At 32.5% G+C, this 19,400-nt stretch overlaps 2 protein-coding genes across 5 annotated transcripts; one reads left to right on the top strand and one right to left on the bottom strand.

Annotated features, from left to right (window-relative positions):
- Positions 1 to 1,558: 1,558 nt before the first annotated feature.
- On the top strand, positions 1,559 to 8,645 carry LOC148614588 (uncharacterized). 4 transcript variants are annotated; one of them, XM_088588770.1, is made up of 6 exons: positions 1,559 to 1,655; positions 2,691 to 3,115; positions 4,153 to 4,385; positions 4,700 to 4,957; positions 5,486 to 5,642; positions 5,895 to 8,645. In XM_088588770.1, the coding sequence occupies exons 2-6, from the start codon at positions 2,710 to 2,712 to the stop codon at positions 6,962 to 6,964; spliced, it is 2,124 nt and encodes a 707-aa protein (XP_088444896.1). In that variant the 5' UTR covers positions 1,559 to 1,655; positions 2,691 to 2,709; the 3' UTR covers positions 6,965 to 8,645. The 4 variants fall into 4 exon arrangements, with proteins under 4 accessions (XP_088444896.1, XP_088444898.1, XP_088444897.1 ...); XM_088588772.1 differs by lacking the exon at positions 1,559 to 1,655 and adding an exon at positions 1,777 to 1,874; XM_088588771.1 differs by lacking the exon at positions 1,559 to 1,655 and adding an exon at positions 1,837 to 1,917.
- Positions 8,197 to 17,679, bottom strand: LOC148614587 (choline/ethanolamine transporter flvcr2b-like). Its single transcript, XM_088588773.1, has 11 exons — positions 17,587 to 17,679; positions 15,323 to 15,881; positions 14,245 to 14,386; positions 12,908 to 13,045; positions 12,522 to 12,589; positions 11,698 to 11,801; positions 11,300 to 11,410; positions 10,321 to 10,426; positions 9,307 to 9,418; positions 8,641 to 8,684; positions 8,197 to 8,317 (listed from the first exon to the last, which is right to left on the bottom strand). The coding sequence occupies exons 2-11, from the start codon at positions 15,857 to 15,859 to the stop codon at positions 8,267 to 8,269; spliced, it is 1,413 nt and encodes a 470-aa protein (XP_088444899.1). The 5' UTR covers positions 15,860 to 15,881; positions 17,587 to 17,679; the 3' UTR covers positions 8,197 to 8,266.
- Between the last annotated feature and the right edge of the window lie 1,721 nt (positions 17,680 to 19,400).

Here is a 19,400-nt window from a genome sequence, read left to right as displayed (position 1 = left end):
AGAGTCCGGAATTAATAAAACATTTTGGGTATCAGTACAATTTGTCCAATCAGAGTTTCCGGAATTATTTACCTGAGTAGGGTACACGAAAGGCTAACCTAAAAAAATAAAAAATAGTACCGATCTACCTAAATCTATAAAGAATGAAAAATAAAAATACCGACATGGTTTCACTGGCTAAAGTTCGACTGTTACTTTACTGTAAACAGACGACACAGGTGAGTTCTTGCAGCTGCCAATGAAAACCCATTCGTTGTCGTCTGCACCTCCCCCGGGAATTGTCGCCATGTTATCATCGACGCAAATGTACTCCATCGGCGAAAAACTCGTCGGCCTGCATGAGTTGCTAACCCTGGACAATCCGACGAAAGTCCATCGCAATCCCCCCCCCCCCCCAAAAAAAAAGAAGAGAAGCTGACAAGCTGTATATTGCCTCCCTAGCAAAGTGATTCCACCAAGGGTCATTTGTGAGGAAATTTCAACATTCAAAGTCTTACTTTTGATATTTTGAAAATCTTGTCCCCTTACTACAATACGCAAAAGGTCATTTCAGGTTAACAGAAATCGTATGGATAGAATATAACAAAGTTAAAGGTTTTTTTGACTACTTTACCATTCACAATAAATGTGTTCGCTTGACAGCCTTCAAGTATTTGCCTTTGAAATGCACACAAAAAAAAAATACCACAGCGGAATACAAATTAACATAGAGTTAAAGGCCCTAGAGTTAGTATAAAAAATCGAATATCAATAAAAACTAGATAAGATTGTTAAGCACAACGTAACTGGCTCCCCCATTTTAACAGGAGCATTTAAAATCAGTTTTTACGACTATATGAATTTTAACGATTTTTTGTTTAATTCTTATTTTTTTAGTGGCGGCCATTTTGAAATGGCTGTCATTTTTTAAATTTCAATATAGTCGATGGGAGCCCTTGTGGTGACCTATTTTTCAACCAAGTGTAAATCTTCTAAGATTTCTTGTGATTCCTTGACGGTTTGTTTTTTAAGTTTAGACGGCGGTCATTTTGAAATGGAGGCCATGTATGATAATGAAAACTTTTGTGCACATTACAATGGTGGTCAACCTATGTGCGAAGTTTGGTTTTAATCCTTTCAGTCGTTTCTGAGGAGGAGGAAGAAAAAAATTTAAAACAGAAGTAAAAACAATATGTTCCCCAACTTCGTTTGAAAGGTACACGTACATAATATTTACCAGTGTCCTAATTAACTGAGGTGATATATGTACAATGTACATCTAAACCCGTTTCGAAAACTCCGTACTACATCATTCAAGTTACCGTGGTAACTTTATAATCGTTTCACGTTTTGTTCATATACCTCGAATTTGATGTTTTTGAGTGGTTCTGTCATTAAATTTGGGTACTTTTAAAACAAACATAACTAAAAATATTGATCAAAGAGTAATACATTTATCTATGCAATATGCTGTTATCGGTGAAGTAATGTATAACGGTGGAAAAGATCAATAACGATAGTTTCTATAAAATCGTCTGCTAGCTGTGTGTGTGATAAATACGGTTTTTATCTTGCCGTCGTCATGGAGACGTGTGAAATGTAATTATCACTCATACTAAATTATATTACGTCTATTTATAAACTGCCATAGTTGTCGGTAAAGCCTTTATCGCACAGTAAGTCTACTTTCGTATTGTATGATTTAGAAACATGTATTCCAATTTATTGTAACTGAAGGTATTTGCGTTTATTGACTTTTCAAATGACTAACAATCCCTTAAAACATATTAAGTATGTTTTTATTTAATGGTAGTTTGGTGTGCTTACACGACAAGTTTATATTTAATATATGTATGTGTAGTATGGTGTTAAAGGGTATGATACATCATCGTAAGGTATTTATTTAGCGAAATAATACACCAAGTACACACAAAAGAGGTAATCATAATCACGTAGGACTGCAAATAACAATGATATTGTCATAAAATTTTAAGTATATACATGGCGGAAGGGGTCAGAGGGACACGCGCACATGGCGTAGATGGACTTTATCTCGACATTCGGTATGTCAGATGTCTGTTAAAAGTCATTAATTATCGCCATATGCAATTTTTTTTAATAATCATTTGCGTATCATATAATGCTGTTTGTTTTTTTTATTCTGTCTCCGTCTTCGTCTTCTTTGCTTGGAATTTGTAGTTTTTCCGTCATCGTGATAACGGCCTTTTGATCTTACTTCAATACATAGATAGCTTAGTGAACATCCAGGAAAAGCAAAATGTTTTCATTTTCTTTTAGCATTACCTTCGTCAAGATTAGTGTCTGATAAACGACATCTACCGAGTTTATTCCTATTGGTCAGTGTTATTTACTTGTCAATTGAGTTTACGTTTTTTCCCCTATAAATTCTCACAACAGTTTTGTTGTTTTAAAATAGTTAAAAATTTTTAATATTTAAATTAACTCTTTATGGCTATAAATCTATATTTTAAGCATTTAATAAGGATATTTTTTAGTATATTGCCATGGATAGTAACTTGACGAAAATCGTTACAGATTCTATTTTGGCAATTTACATGTAATGCATATATATATAACTCACGAACTCAAGCCCATTTGATTATTACGATCCCAAAAGAAAAATATAAAGGCGTTTTAGCTGGAAAATATGGTGAAATCACCATAATAATTTCTTGAACAAATAATTTCAGAAAAAATTTAAGTGAATTCATGAAAATGTCGTTACCAACAAATCAAGACGACGACGATGACGTCATGATTACAGAGATAACATCTGCACCTGCAAAGACGACTGTCGAACAAACAACGAATCCTACATGTACTAGACAGTTGCCATCCACGGCCTCTTCAAATCAAGTAATAAACAGAACAGTTATTCCTAACCGTGCTAACGCTATAAATGTAATGACTAAGATGGGGTTGAAAAGTGCCACTAACCCGTACGTCTTGGAGGCGTTGAAAACAATCCAGGCTACCAAGTTTAAGAGGGGACCAAAGGAGAAGGCTACATTTCAGAGATTTATTTATTGTTTACCTGACCAAAATGCTAAAATTCCCCGATTTTCATCATCTGACGAAAAATCGGTTATTAAAAGTCATCAGGACCAGGGCTACGGTAAGAGTTATTAACGTTATCTACTTTCAGAAATTTAAGTATGTATGTTTCAAGCCAAAGTGGACAAAAATCAATATTTTGTAATATCAGAAAATGAATTTTTAATATTACAAAATCATTTTTTTGATATTAGAAATTCATTTTGTAATATTAAAAATCCATTTTCTAATATTACAAATTCCTGATTTGGTAATATTATGAAATATCACACATTTTGTAATATCACAAATTGAATTTGTCATATTAGAAAATCAGTCACATTTTTTAATATTATAAAATGATTTTCTAATATTAAAAATTCGAAAATTCGAAACTGAATTCAACAAATCCATTCTCTAATAATAGAAAATCAAGTTCTTATATTAAAAAATCGCTTTTCAATGTTAGAAATTCAATTGAATTTTTAATATTAAAAAAGTGTTTTGTAATATTAGAAAATGAATTTGTAATATTAAGAAATATTTTTTTAAAAATTTGAAAATGCTAATATTTGTCCACTTTGGCTTGCAATATGTGTGTCTGTAAGAATCAGTCAAAAAGCAAAACATGGTATTAAATAACCCAGAACGTTGACAATGCACTTTTACTATGTGTATCATCAAATTTCAAGAATATAAATATGATTGTTCTAATCATTTGGTAAAATTAGTTCTAATTGCATTGAAATGCACTGTGAAAGAACTGTAATAAAAACCCTATCTATCTTTAATTTCTAATGTACAATTCCAGTGTTCAAATAGAAGTTGTATCAGATAAATCCTTCGTTACATGAATATATATTGTCTGGTTAGTTGGTTTTGTCATACATGTTTCAAATGTTCACCATTTTTCCTGAAGCATACAAGGACTTTGTAGTATATTGATAGTGAATAGTAAATAGTGTAGATAATATGATTTTATTCTCAAAAAGTGAAAGTTCGAAAACAATTAATTTCAGTATATGTAAGATATTAATAACATTCAAGATGAAGACGTTGAAGTACATTTCCACTGTGATAAGAAAAAAGTATTTCCTTCTTTTTTTCTTTTTTTTTAAGGATTTCCTCCCTTGGATTACAACGACGGTTTTCCCAAGAGAACCTGCATGGAGCTTAGATTATCAAGCACTGAGTTTGACCAGTACTTAAAGAAAACTTATCCCAAACTATCAAACAGGTTTTTCGATGTGTACAAGATAGATAAACAGAGACGGTTGTTGAAGTTAGAACAATGTACCCCTAGGTCGATTAAAGATTCAAAATACCAGGGGACAATTATAATAGTCCCATACGTAAGTTTGACTATCCATTTTATGAATATCGGGTTACGAATTTAATTCCAATACAAATTTTCCGGTTTCGTATATCTCGTCTGCATTTTATCACCCGAACCAGTAACTATTTTGAGTGTCATGATAATTAGTATTTTATGACCATCAAATCACATTTTGCGATAATGTTTAAGCCCAGACAAGTCACGATTAATAAAAAGTTCTATCTAGGAGCCTAACTGAACTTGAAGTAAAAAATCTGAACTTTTTTTGTTTTTTGGAACGTCTATGCAAATTGTTTTGTTTATTTAAATACGACATTTTATTGACCTTAGGATAATATCGACGAAAGACCTGCAGATACACTGTATAAAAACTCTGATCAAACCTTGGCCTTTTCGATGATCAAGGCACGTGAAGCAAGGCAAATACATGCTTATCATACAAGACCACGAGAGACGCAAAGTAAAGCCATTGTATCACTACCTAATCAAGTTATGATAACAGATGTTGTCACTTCATCGTCAACTTCGGTTGACAGCCAACAATATACTGAAGCTATAACATCCAGCAATGAATTGAAAATTGAACCCGTGAGTAATTATGTGTCTAAAAAGTTTTAAAAATAAAACAAAAAACAAAACAAAACAAAACAAAAAAAAACAAAAACAAAAACTAACAAACAAACAAACAAACAAAAAACAAAACTTTTGACCTGCTCCTTTCAGATCTTCATTTGAAATCAGTAATCTTTTAGTAAATTAACCCTTGCTGCCATCGACGTACACACGTAATTGTTTATAAGCAGCTCTAATGACAATATATTTTTTTCTTTTGCCTAGTCTTATGACGTGACATGGCTGAGTATGTGGTGTCCAAGTTTTAGAATGGATACAATTAGTATTAAATACAGCATTACATCTTGAGTAAGAATGGACTTCAAAAGAACTCAAAAAGTAAGGGAAAGGGGATAAATTTTGAAACGTCATATTCAAAACTTAAAATTAAAGAATGCAGAACCTTAAAGTATGGATTAGGTTCAGTATATATGATTGATATTTTTGTATTTCATAATGAAATGACCTTGCGTTCCTTTTAATATTTTTCTTCTTTAAATTGAGGATTGTCACGATGAGCCGACAATTATAAAGATCGAAGAAGATTACAGTGAGGAAGACATGGAAGCAGTGGTCAGCACAACTAAGATACAGCAAGCAACACCGGAATCTGACAACAGACAGGAAGAGGCAGATACGTCACATCCTGTTAGTTTAAAGTGTAAGTCAATTGTTATTTATCGAATCTTGGTCTTATTGTATGAAATATCTGGAAACATAAAAATGTGTAAGAAGATATATCCCGCCAGTAAATCTGTTCATTGGGCTTGTGGAGTATAGGACAATACTACTGTTTGAATCATTAAAGTAATCCAACCAATATTCTTAAAGATTAAAATATATTTTACTTTGATGTAAATTAATTCGGCCTTTTACTTTCTTTTATAAAGAATTACGTACTATTTGATTTTAGATTTTCACGGAATATTTGAGCGCACGGAATACCTGAGGTCACAGTTGAAAAGTAATGTGTTTTATATACACATTGACGAACACGCATTGGTTAATAGTATGTTACAAGTATACAGAGACTATTTGGATATTCTGGACCACAAAGTTGTTGTTTGTTGTGTAAATCACCATGACAACGAAAATGAACGCCATCAGCAAAATCCCATACAGCCATTCTACGTCAAGTTTTGGGAGGACATATTTGGACTTTGTTTTGAGGGAAATAAAGAGATGGTTCCTGTCTGTTCAACAGACATTCCGGAAGATATCTACCCGATACTAGGTCGTATATTGTATCACGGGCTAGTGCTTCATAATTATTGGCCGGTTCGACTATCTCAGGCATGTACATCCGTAATCATGATTGGCTCTGCGTCTGAAAAACAACTAACGGAATCGTTTCAAAACTATCTGTCGGATAATCAATGTAGCATTCTGACGTTTGCTAAGTCTGAAGCTCGTTCTGGAGCTGTTGATTTCAGTGTTTCTACGCAAAGGAATATTTGCACAGCGTTAAGGACATGTGGAAATACAACCAAACCGGAACCCAGAACTTTTGATAACCATCTACTGAAACTCGCAAAGTTTTGTTTTATTCAAAAACCTTACTGGTGTTTAATCAAAATGAAACAGGGAATGGAGACTCTTCAGGAAGAATTTTTACAAAATATTGAAGAAAAGGATGTATTTATGTTTTACTCTGCGCTAAAGCCTTCAGCAATTGCTTTATTTGATAAAATTGTATATTTATTTTCTTCATGTGAAGAAAATCCCGAAATAGAAGTGGAAGAAAAGAGAGTTAAGATGTATTTAGAAAATTTTGTCTTGCGGTTAGACTCCACAAAATTGTCAAAACTTCTGATGCACTGGAATCAGTCGGATTGCTTAAACAATACACACGTATATGTAAGGTTTTCAAGAACCTCTGTGAGCAAACGACCCATATTTGACTCGACTGGATATACCATGATACTCTCGTCAGTGTATGCTTCACAAGAGGAATTTTCACTCATTATGTCTCAAGAACTGTAAATATCATTGTTACATGTTGGTCTTTAAAACAGTCAAGGTTTGATGAACAGGAAATGAACTGCCATATGCACGACGGTCATATAAGTTTTTGTTCAGAAGAACCTATTCAGAATTAAGTTTGGAATAGGTATACCTTTTGTGAAAACAAAGAAATGAATTAAAAAAAAATACTATTCCATCATGATATTAAAAAAAATAACTGATCTCATAGCAGGTACCACCGTATTTCTTCAAATGGTAGAATCAGACTCATTTGAGTATATATTAAGATATGTACTTCGATTATAAACATACCAGAATTGAAAGCTATAGACAACAACCAATCATAGCATAGACAAAGAGAAAACAAAAGAAAAAAAAATTAAAATAAATGAACAACCCGAATGTTACGAAAAATAAAATAAAATAAATAAATATTAATAATAACCGCTTACACATTCACCGGGTGCATGGATATAGTAGATGGACTCTCTGTCTTATGCAAACGTTTTGGACAAGAAATTCCACTCATAGCTGACTTATATTGAGTGTCCTTTTTCTAAATTACAAATGACCTTCATCTCATCAGTCATTAATTTTCTTTCATTTTCCCCGGATGTAACTTACAATTAGAAACACGACCTCATCTCCCTAGAAGCAATAATTCCTCACCTTCCCCAATTTCACCTTCAGTTTATTAGGGTTCGTTCTGATCGTTTTTATCTGGGTTTTCGGTTGTTTAGCTCTGTTGATGTTTTGGAAAACTTTCTTCGTATCTTTGTCTTTTTGGTCTTCAAGGATTGCATTGAATGAAAGTCTTTATTAAATCTATAGATCAGTGTGTAAATTTGAGTAACAATTGTTCTTTCAGGTTAATGATATAGATTTCATCTGTACATGTTAAGGAGGTAGACCTAGGGTAAAGGACACAACCCTTATAAATCATCGGAACGTTTGTATTCAGCATTTTACATCAATGTAATGTAAGCATCAAAGTAACTTAGATTAATTCCATTCTGAGTCAAATGAAAGCTTGATAGCCTTTGGTGAAATTGAATATGATACAAACATATCACTGACTTCATGAGTTATGTCCCTTACCCTAGGTCTACCACCTTAAATAATACTGGATCAACATAAATCGATTGTTCTTTAAAAATAGGGAATACTTAGTTACCAGGGGGAATATGGAATTCTTAGTTTGTAAAGAAAGGGAAAAAACAAAGTTAAGAAGTAAACAAATTCAAAACGCAATCGAACATTTTTTTTACTATTTTTTTCTACAGATCTTCATAAAATTTGCAGCCTTGATGGTACATTCGATCATTTTTGAATAGTCAGATCATACTCTATATGATCAAGTTTAGTCATCATCTACAAAAGAAAATATTGATTAATTCCAGACACAACCGAAAGAGTCAATGTAACATCAAAAGACATAACGTTACAGCCCACACTATTGATACAAAATACTTTAAAAGAAAACCTGCGTTCACCGGAACACTCTTTCGTTCTGAAGCGGGGTTGATAAGATAAACTGAGTGTTTCCAAGGGGATCAGTTAATTTGAATTAAGTTCTAGGGAAAACAAACTTGCGATACTAGTGTTTTTGCTTAATATTTTGTACTCGTTTAGGTTAACAAAAAGTCACGTTACTTTTTTGTCGAAAAGCTCGCAGAAATATATAAATATTTTACCTCTCTTCCGGCTTTTTGTCTTTTATAATTTGCTCCTATAAAAGCTGTAAAGTATGAGTTGAATTTGTCAACTACACATCCATAGTCAATTACGTATCTAATTATAATTTACCACTATAGAAGAAAAGTAAATATTAATGAAACCTATGTCAGTATTAACATATTTTTGTTGAGCTTGGTTTAAAAAAAAACCAGTTCGAATACGACTATTTCGTTCAAGTTTTAATGACACTAAGAATGATATTAATTTAATGTGAATTAATGAAATATCATATGATATCGTTCCCTTTGTTTTGTTTAAAGAGTATTTAAGGGAACCAAGTTTATAGCGGTAATCAAAAGAAGGTAATTCAGGGACAAAGACCAGACATGGAAAACAACATACACAACAAAGAACATAAAGTAACTAAAATCATACATACAAAATAACAATAGCAAATGAGCAACTCGGACTCCGCTAAAAACTGGGAGCATGGACCAGGTGCACTGATAGGGTAAGCGTCCTCTGTTTTTCTAGAAACACCCGTCGAGTTGTTTATAAAAAGTCATGTCCGGGGTAGACGAAAGAGGAAAGGAAAACTACGATACGTTGAACAAATTAAAATTAAAGATATAAATTTATTTTAAAGACTTTGCTATCTTTCAAACTTACATATGATTATTTACCTGTTATGATGGATCCGGACAATAGAGCAGCACATATAGTGATATCAGCTGACAGAATACTAACATTATTCATCATAGCCCTCATCCCTATTGTCAGTATGATACCAAACGTCTGAAATATATGTTGTAGAACTTAAGATAAAGGATACTGCACACACTCTGAAGTCAGCCTCATATCTTGACCTACACTTAGTAAAGAAACTATTGACCAAACTTTACGACAAACATGATGACTTTTCATTCAGAATTGTCAACTTTCCTTTCATCTGCGGCAACATCGCTTCAGCACCTGCGTATGGAGTGTTTATATCACAACTTATACATTATGCCAGAGCTTGTCGAAACTACGCACACTTTCCGTATCGCGCTAGAATTCTAACAAGTAGGCTTCTGGAACAGAGTTATGTTGCTACGAGATTGAAGTCATCACTACAAAAGTTTTATGGTCGTCATCATGAACTCGGAGATTGTTCGTTGTATCCATTTGCGCCATGAAAACGGATTTGTTCGTGTCATAGTTTTTCCTTTCCTCTTTCGTCCACCCCGGACTTGAATTTTTATGAGCAACTCGGCGGGTGTTTCTAGAAAAGTAGAGGACGCTTACCCTACCGGCTTACCGGTGCACCTGGTCCATGCTCCCAGTTTTTAGTGGAGTCCGAGTTGCTCATTCGCTTTTGTTACTTTGTATGTATGATTTTAGTTACTTTATGTTCTTTGTTGTATGTGTTTATTTTCCACGTCTGGTCTTTGTCCCTGATTTACATTCTTTTGACTACTGCTATAACCTTGGTTCCCTTGATTATTCTTTTGCATAAGGTGCACAAAGATTCAAACAAAGCGTGAAACAATAAACTTGTATCTTGCAAGATAAACAGTACAAGTCATTTTAAGGTTTATTTTCATAATCATTTAACTAGCCAACTTAGCACCGAATTACTATAAATGAATTCTTTCGATAAAGAAAAAAGATGTACATTTACTACTTAAATGATTTTCGACGTAAGTAGTGTTAACCTGAGCAGATGCATTGAGTAAACCCGATGATGTTCCCTCCGATTCTGGATACGTTATCTCAGCTGCAAATTCAAACCCTACAGGCAGATACCCTGTCATGAAGAACCTATAAAAGTGATCAAAATGTAATTTTAGATGAGAGGTATGCCAAACTTCAAGAAACCTCTTTCTAATGAATTATTTATTTTCATCACGTAAGTACTTACTTTATTCTTTACCCAGGCAAGTAATTATATCAATTTGATTAGACCTTTCTGTACACTGAGAAGTGACTAAAACCCCCAATAATGACCAGCAATATCATATCTCGTCGCTTTTCCGCCGTATTTATTATTTAACATTTTAAAACTAAATTCTACTTACAATGTTCTATTCATTTTACGCGGAAACGTCGAAGACGGAGACTCATGATTAACTTTTGTGAAATCTGTGTATGACTTTCAGTCCTTTTTTTTATTTTTCTTAATTTCAACACTTTATCCGTACACAACGCTTTTATATTTCTATTCATGCATTTTTTTCATGAACTTTAAGGAGAATTTGCTTCAACAACGCCCTTAATCACTTTCAGATAAACTCTCACATATGATTGTTATTTTTGCATTGCGAAAAAGCTATCAATTCGTTTCACCTAAATAACTGTCGACATGGTATAGTAAACTTTACATTTGAGATAATATTTTTTAAGTCCTTGTTTTTTTCTCACTGAAGTATATTTTAAAAGATGGAATAAGAAAGCTCATTCAGCTCTTTACTTGTTTTTGGACGTTGTTTTGATGTCTGTATGTTTTTGTGGTTTATGTCTCTTGTAACTTTGTTTCTTCTTTCGCCTATATATGAAGTTATTGATAAACATGCTTGGATTTGATTTCTTAATGAAATGGCATGTTACCTCAATACATATGTCGTATACTTAGTATTTACTTACATATATACATTTTGTAGATCAACCCTAGTCAAATTTCTTTTGCTCACCTACCCTAGAGCTCCGGCACACAGGTACACCACCCAAAGCATGTTCAGTTGCAGTGTGAAGGTAAAGGCAACCATCCCCATTAATGAAAGAGCATAAATACCAAGTGTTGTTCCCCTATAAACGCAGTTCATTATTACATTTTCAGTTCAAAACTTTTGACAGACAAAACTATAGAAAATGTTTTTAATGCATAATTGTGTTTGAAGTAATGGATCATTTATTATATAGACACTACAAAAGAAAATAACAAATTCTTTGAAACAGAATGTATAAAATATGGTAAATTACTCTATTTTTTGTAATTAAAGCCTTTGAAGTTGTACATGAACTGAGCCTTTTATTTAGGAAACGACGAATACATTATTCTGACATTCTCTTACAATATGTTAAGTTAATCTTACTTAAAAGTTTTAGTCCTGTCTAGCCATATTCCTGCCACAATGGAACCGACGACGCCAGCCAAAACAATAGTCAAGCCTATCTGGCCAGCATCTTTCTGATAACCCTATTACCATGATATAATCGGAATAATTACCAATCTTATACAAATATTAAGAATTTAGTTATACTGCATACATGATTCAAGGGGTAACTTATCAGCAGCAGCATTTTCATCCAAGACATACGAGTATCGAGATACAAAATAAGAATTAAACCCAAATAAAAAATATCGAAATAGTCAATTTCAGCACCGAATAATTCCACCGAATGAAATATAAGGAATAAAGCCTCAGTGTTTTGGGCCTTTACAAATGTTAGTATTAAATGAAATAAGCTGTTACAAGTATCAAGTGATAATTAGTTTTTTATCGATCTATTTTTTCTCAAGGAATAAATTACATTAATTGTATTTCCAAAATATTGATTTTTAAACATGTACATATCCAACGTAAAGATCAAAGGCTTGCCAATATTTTTGATATATCTTTAATAGTAATTTATTTTAATGCAAGAAATTCCAGATTAGTTAGACATAAACGATGTAGGCCAGGAGAAAATACAAAAAAAGCAAGAGAGAAAAAGAAAAAAAAGATATCAAATTTAAAAGAAAGCAAAAACTAAATCACTTTCTGATTTATAAGAAATTAAATATGGATTCTATAAGAACCGATATACAATCACTTTATTATGCAACTGAATAAATGAGAAGAGATATAAACTATATGACCATACATATTTGTAAAGTCCCGTAAAATAATACATGGGCTATGTATGAGATACAAACCTCAAAATAGTACAGGACAACAGGATTCAGTAGCGTTGAGATGGCATAATATGATCCTGTGTTTATACCTATAATAGACGATAGATATTTTCTTACCTCTTCGACTTCATGTACCACTCATGTGTAATGTTATGAGGGTGGTATGAACACGGGATTATGATTTCTCCGTGACTGTTTGAAATTATATAAGAAATGATATGTATCAGACCGTTAAATTATCCTTAATTTAAGGGTCTGTGCATATAGTTCTCGTCGCTCATTTTCCCGTTAAATTTATTTTTGATAATTGTTATTAATTTCGTCTGATTGCCAGGCTAACTTGTTTCGTCTGATAGCCAGGTATTCTTATTCATTGTTTTTTTAAATAAAGGTGGTATACAACGTACCGTAAGTCAGCGTCAGTAAGATAAATCCTCTGTTTTTGAATAATCTGAGGAGTGACTTTCCATAATGTTCATTGGCAGCATTCTGTACAGCCAGCATTTGCGCTTTACTTGGTGGCTGTGGTGGGGCATTTTTGAAAACTGAAAAAATAAAGAAAAACATGGTAAAGGTTAAGCATGATATGTCATTATTAATTTCGAAACGAAAATATGTTTCCTGGCACATGAATGTGGTAAATGATCTATGTACATAATTAAATACCATGCACATTGTTTTAAGTATACTAAAATGTGGTAGGTAAATGCCTTATTTATTGCCATTGAAATGATGAAGTTGTATTTACTCTATTGAGCTCAATTCAAAAATGTATATTTGTTTAGAGTTAGGTTGTTTTAAGTTCATAAATGTAATTTTCGTGTTTTCATTATAAATTGAATAAATTACAAATTGTAATTGAGCATACAAGTCTGATGTCGTGCAATTAAAGTTTTGATATGCTATATCATGTTGGTATCATTCTTGTATTACATATTCCTGAGCAGGGGTACGTCAAAACATGGAGGCTAAAATTACAGTACGCTTTCTTTTTGCCTTTTTCTGTTTTTGTTTCTTGGTAAATATCAAGCTATGACAAAAAAAAACTTGTTTTTGAGGAAAAACAGTATTTTCATGAAAAATAATGATTCAGAAAAGGGGTCTATTTTATGTACTCAAAATAAAAGTGAAAGTACAAAAAGTCTATTTATCGACCTGTCCTGGTGTACCAAAGTTCGTGCCTTTTTTTCTAAAATGGACCTAAAATTATTTTTGACATTTCCTTAATGAAAAAAAAACATGGTCAAAAGTAAAATTAAAACTCCTTGTCTATTTTTTAAAAAAAAATCATAAAAATTTAAGGTGCACTATAGAAGCCTATGGGACAAAGAATACAAGACTGAGACCTGTTGATTGGGTAGGAGAAATGATATGAAGTGAATAGTTACTGGTCTTTGTATTTCTGTGGCAGATGTCAATTACTGTGGAAGTACTATTGTTCTTGGGTACCAATTTCCGTGGTATGTGGGTAGGTCAAACCACCAAAGTTGGCCCCAACGAATAGTAGATTCGCATTGATGTGTATACTGAAAACTTCAAAACCACGAATTCAAGAATTCACGAACTTGTGTTTCTTCCCTGATTCACGAAATTTGTATCCACGAATTAAAGTACTTTCACAGTATCTTAAATCTCCAAATCAGGATAGAAACAAACTTGCCACAAAGATATATTTGTACTTGGTAGAAACAAATAAACCATTTCATACATCTTGGCCCTATCGGGTGTAATCAGTTTTTCTTACTTAAAAACATTAAAATGAAAAGGGACGTTGTTACACCGGCACCAATATAAAACATTGTGGCTAAGTCCTTTCCTATTTGGTTGAGATCTTCTCCATATGGAACTAAAACTGGTGCGACAAGAAAACCGATAGCACATCCAACCTAAAATATATTGTATTAGATATGTAGTATCTTTTGTGTATGAAATCAACGGGTTGACCGTATGTAATAAGCATATAGAGAACAAATTATTTTAGACCTTAACAAACCTTTGTTTTAATAATGATTAAATTAAGTAGTGTTAACTTTATCCCTGTGGTCTTCTTGTTGTATATCTTGTCTTGATGGCTTTTTTAAATTTTATGGTTAAATGAGTAAAATAAAATTCCAGTTTTAACTAACTGTTACAGTAAGAGTAATCAAGGGAACCAAGGTTATAGCGGTATTCAAAAGAATATAATCCAGGGACAAAAACCAGACATGGAAAACAGATATACACAACAAAAAACATAAAGTAACTAAAATCATACATACAAAATAACAATAGCAAATGAGCAACTCGGACCCCTACAAAAACTTGGAGCATGGACCAGATGCACCGGTAGGCCGGTAGGGTAAGCGTCCTCTGCTTTTCTAGAAACACCCGCCGAGTTGCTCATAAAAAGTCAAGTCCGGGGTAGACAAACGAGGAAAGGAAAACTATGACCCGTTGAATAAATCAGTTTTCATGGTGGAGATGGATACACCATAACGATCCATGAGTTCATGATGACGACCATAAAACCTATGTAATGATGACTTCAATCTTACAGCAACATTACCCTGTTCTAGAAGCCTATTTGTTAGAGTTCTAGCGCGATACAAAAAGTCTGCGTAGTTTCGGCAAGTTCTGGCATAACGTATGAGTTGTGATATGAACATTCCATACGCAGGTGCTGAAGAGATATTGCCACAGACGAAAGGAAAGTTGACAATTCTGAATGAAAAGTCATCACGTTTGTCGTAAAGTTTGGTCAATAGTTTTCCTTTACAATCGACTTCTATGTGTAGGTCAAGATATGAGGCTAAATTATAGAATATATACACACAATCTCTCACCTGATTTCCAAACACACCTATGGATGTTGCAGTGGAGACTTGATCAGGCCCAAACCACACTGCTGCTAACCTAGCAGGAATACCTAGTATAAAAATCTGGGCAATGGCACAGACTGTTTGACCGAACATCAGCACAGGAAATCTATTTTCCTTTACACATCCAACCTTAATCCAAGCTCCAAGTGCGTTAAGTAAACAGCCACACAAACTAACAACACGCAACCCTTTTTTGTCAAGAAGCCAAGTTGATGGAAAAATAAGAGGTATGTAGGCAAACATGTATATTAATGACAGCCAGTCCAAAGCCATCTCTTTCTGAAACTGGTCTTCAGGCATACTTGTGTTATAATATTTTAGTATCACATCTCCAATAATATTCAAATGTATCCACTGATAATTATTGCTAAGGGATGAAAACGCAAATAAAAACAAAATTATCCATCGACGTTTATAAACACGTGGTTGTAAGTCGTTGCTTTCATTTGAATTACTTTCCTTTAAATCTAAATCAGTAAAGTCTTTTGGCTCCATTTTCATCCGAACATCAGTATTGTCGTCACTACAAAAAAATCTTTCAAATATAATTTAATGTAGTTATGTTTGTTTCATCTTTTCGGATTGTTATTTATTTTTTCCAAGTTATGTGGTAAAACCAGGTTTGGGGTAGTATATGCTACGAAACAATTTATAAACACGTGTTAATTGTCCAAAGTTGGTTATGCAAGAATAACTTGGTGATTCGTATACTTTCATTTTTATGATTTATATTTTATATTGAATTGTTAATCAAAACGTTATAAAAGAGTAATCAAGGGAACCAAGGTTATAGCGCTAATCAAAAGAATGTAATCCAGGGACCAAGACCAGACACGGAAAACAGACATACACAACAAAGAACATTAAGTAACTAAAATCATACATACAAAGTAACAAAAGCAAATGAACAACTCGGACTCCACTAAAAACTGGAAGCATGGACCAGGTACACCGGTAGGGAAAAGTTAAAGTTAAGAAAGTTAAGTTAGTCTATACATAATAATATATGCTGTCCGAAAGATAATAAATCAATTAGAAAACTTATCACAAACCAAAATGAATTATCATAACTAAGTATCAAAACAGAAGTTAAAACAATATGTTCCGCAACTTCGTTTGAAGAACATAAGTTGGCACTTTAATTACCAGAAAGTTGATATGGGACCACCATTTAAAAGCTGCATAAAAAAATTAAAATGATAACTGTCAAAATCTGAAATTATATTTGCTTTTGAAAGTAGACAGAAAAGAAAAGTATGAAATAGCCTATATATATGTTTAAAGATGCAACTGGAATAGATTATAGTGTGTATTATACCTGTTATTCGAAAAATTACAATGACCTTTTAAATCTGATAGTCGCAATTTAGTACAATAAGTTTACCTGTACCGGATGTTATACCATTGAGCATGTAGGATTATTCCCTGAATGTTTGTGTTTTTTTAGTACTACATTGCACAAGCTCGTGTATAATACATTCTACGAGGGATAATATTTAGAAAAAAATTATGAGTTTTTCTTGACTTCTGAACCTGGCAAAATGTATTCAGCCCATTTGTTTTGAATTTAGGTCAGTTAACAAAACTTTCTAACATTTAACATTTCTACACCATGCTCATTTGATAATGTATCATTAAAAAGAATAACATTTACATGTTTAAAGCCTTAAAATTCAAATCAAAACTATTGCAATTGGAACTGTATTATATCAATTAATTATTATTATGCATATTTTTGTAACAATTAGATTGTGTGAGCATTCTACCATGCATATGCACCTTATATATAAAACAGGACTTAAGTCTCAAACAGTAACAAATTACTACCAATAAAAATACACAGAATGATTAAATGAATGGGAAAACCTTTGTTTCGATCATAAGTTTTCTGAAACTCGAATATCCATGCATGAATCAAAAGAAATATTTTTTCTGTCGCCAACAGAATATATATATTGTTTTGTCGTGGTGATACATGATGAACTATTGAATATGAATTGAATATGTATTTTTACTTTAAACATGTTTTAGATGAAACACTGACTTTTGATCTTATCCCTTCATTCCACAGTTATTTCATCGACCAGTTTCAACATCAATCTTCATAACTTTCGATAAGACATAATCCATGACGCGGGTAATTATGAAACTGTAAATATTCAGAAAAAGATTATTTCAAGAATTAACGTAAATTGTTACATTTATATGTATATAAAATGATTACTTACGCCCCAACTAAATTATTTTCTTTGGTCAAATTTCAACCTACACTATTAATCAACTATTTGGTCATCTTGTGGATAGTTTAGTCTGTGTTTTTGTGTGGATATAGTCTATTTCTTTTTTATATTTACCTGTATTATATTTTGATTTCGACATAAACAGCTTACCATCCGTCATTTTTTTAAAACAAATTCAGTACAAAAATGTTAAGATATTGAAGATTGTGGTGCACTTTTGTTTATATTATTTATAATGTTTATCCGAAATATATTTTCTCCCAATGGTAATGCATGTATGAAATAAATTGATAAGCAAGAAAAATGTCCAAAACATATATATCCTTACTCCAAAAGATATAAAAGGTTCCTGAATTAGCTTGAGTTAGCTTACGAACAGCTTTTACTTTCATGTTTGATAATTGGAAAATATATTAACAATGCCACCAGATTTCACATTAGAAAAGGAAGTTTTAATTCTGCAATATATTTAGCAAGACTTAAGTCCAAGCCACTCTGTGTGCATGGATATTTCTACATTCCAAAAACAGAAACAAAGACCAAACAAACAAAACAAAACAAAAATATTGCACCGTTTTAATTACCCCCAAAAAACAAAACAAAACAAAACAAAAACACACACATAGTGTAACGGCTATACTACATTTACTAATATTTATGGTATCAGTAAGTTTTGGACCCGTTTAGAACACGTTTCGATAGACCAGTTAGTGATTGTTTATGCTATGCAGATTGAGACAGCCAGAAGTATGAGAAACTGCTTAATGTATTCAACTCCACAGAAGATTTTTGTTTAGAAATTTATGATCTAAAATGTTCACATTTTTTTCTCATCTAATAATATATCGTAATAATTGCCAGGATATCGTTTATCAAAGCCTCTTGTTGACCATCGCATTTTTCGATATCTGTTTTAAAAATATGGTTGTTTTCAGCTATTTCTCCTTTGTTTGATTCAATATAAACAACACATATAGGATTAATCTGTCAGTATTTTATTCACTATAAGAAAACGAGAATGGACATATATATTGAATATGTCAAATAGACAATTACCCCATCGGGATAGTAAAATATCAGCTCAGGGCTATCCATGGGTCTTAAATGAACGAAATGGAAACCCTCACATCACAAGGCAGACTGTAGCTAGAATGGCAACATCAGACATATATCACCTTCCGCAATTTAGTATAGTATTATTTATCAAAATAGCAGTAATACAAAGCCATGTCTAACATTGAGTGTGATGGTCAAAATATTTAAGAATACTGTTTTTTAAACGGTAACAAAATATAATTAGCTTATTTAGTATTCATTTCTATGTCATTGTTTACATACAGAATATTACATGTCAAAATCGGTATCACATGCGTTATTAACCCGAGACTTCTATATCACCCTAAGGGCCACCGATTTTTTTCTAATAGGAGTTCTTTTACTTAATTATGTAGCATTCCTATGTAAATAAGAGAATACTTACCCTTACGGTGCACCTGGTACTTGCTCTCACTTTTTAGTGGAGACCAAGTTGCTCATTTGCTTTTGTTACTTTGTATGTATGTATGTATGTATGTATGTTTGTATGTATGATTTTGGTTATGCTATATTCTTTGTTGTGTTTGTCTGTTTTCCATGTTTGGTCATTGTCTCTGGATTACATTCTTTTAATTTCCGATACAACCTTGGTTCCTTTGGTTTCTCTTTGAAGAATTGAAGAATACTTCTTTAATAGGAAGTTACGTGAATTCTTACATTTTTCTTTTGTTCACTAACAGTATTCAATGACCCGAAAAAATTTGGGA

The sequence above is a fragment of the Perna viridis genome, chromosome 6, assembly GCF_037379345.1.
Source record: "Perna viridis isolate PV_CMFRI_1.1 ecotype Kerala chromosome 6, ASM3737934v1, whole genome shotgun sequence".
NCBI lineage: Eukaryota > Metazoa > Mollusca > Bivalvia > Mytilida > Mytilidae > Perna > Perna viridis.
This window is presented reverse-complemented; position numbering and strand designations above follow the sequence as displayed.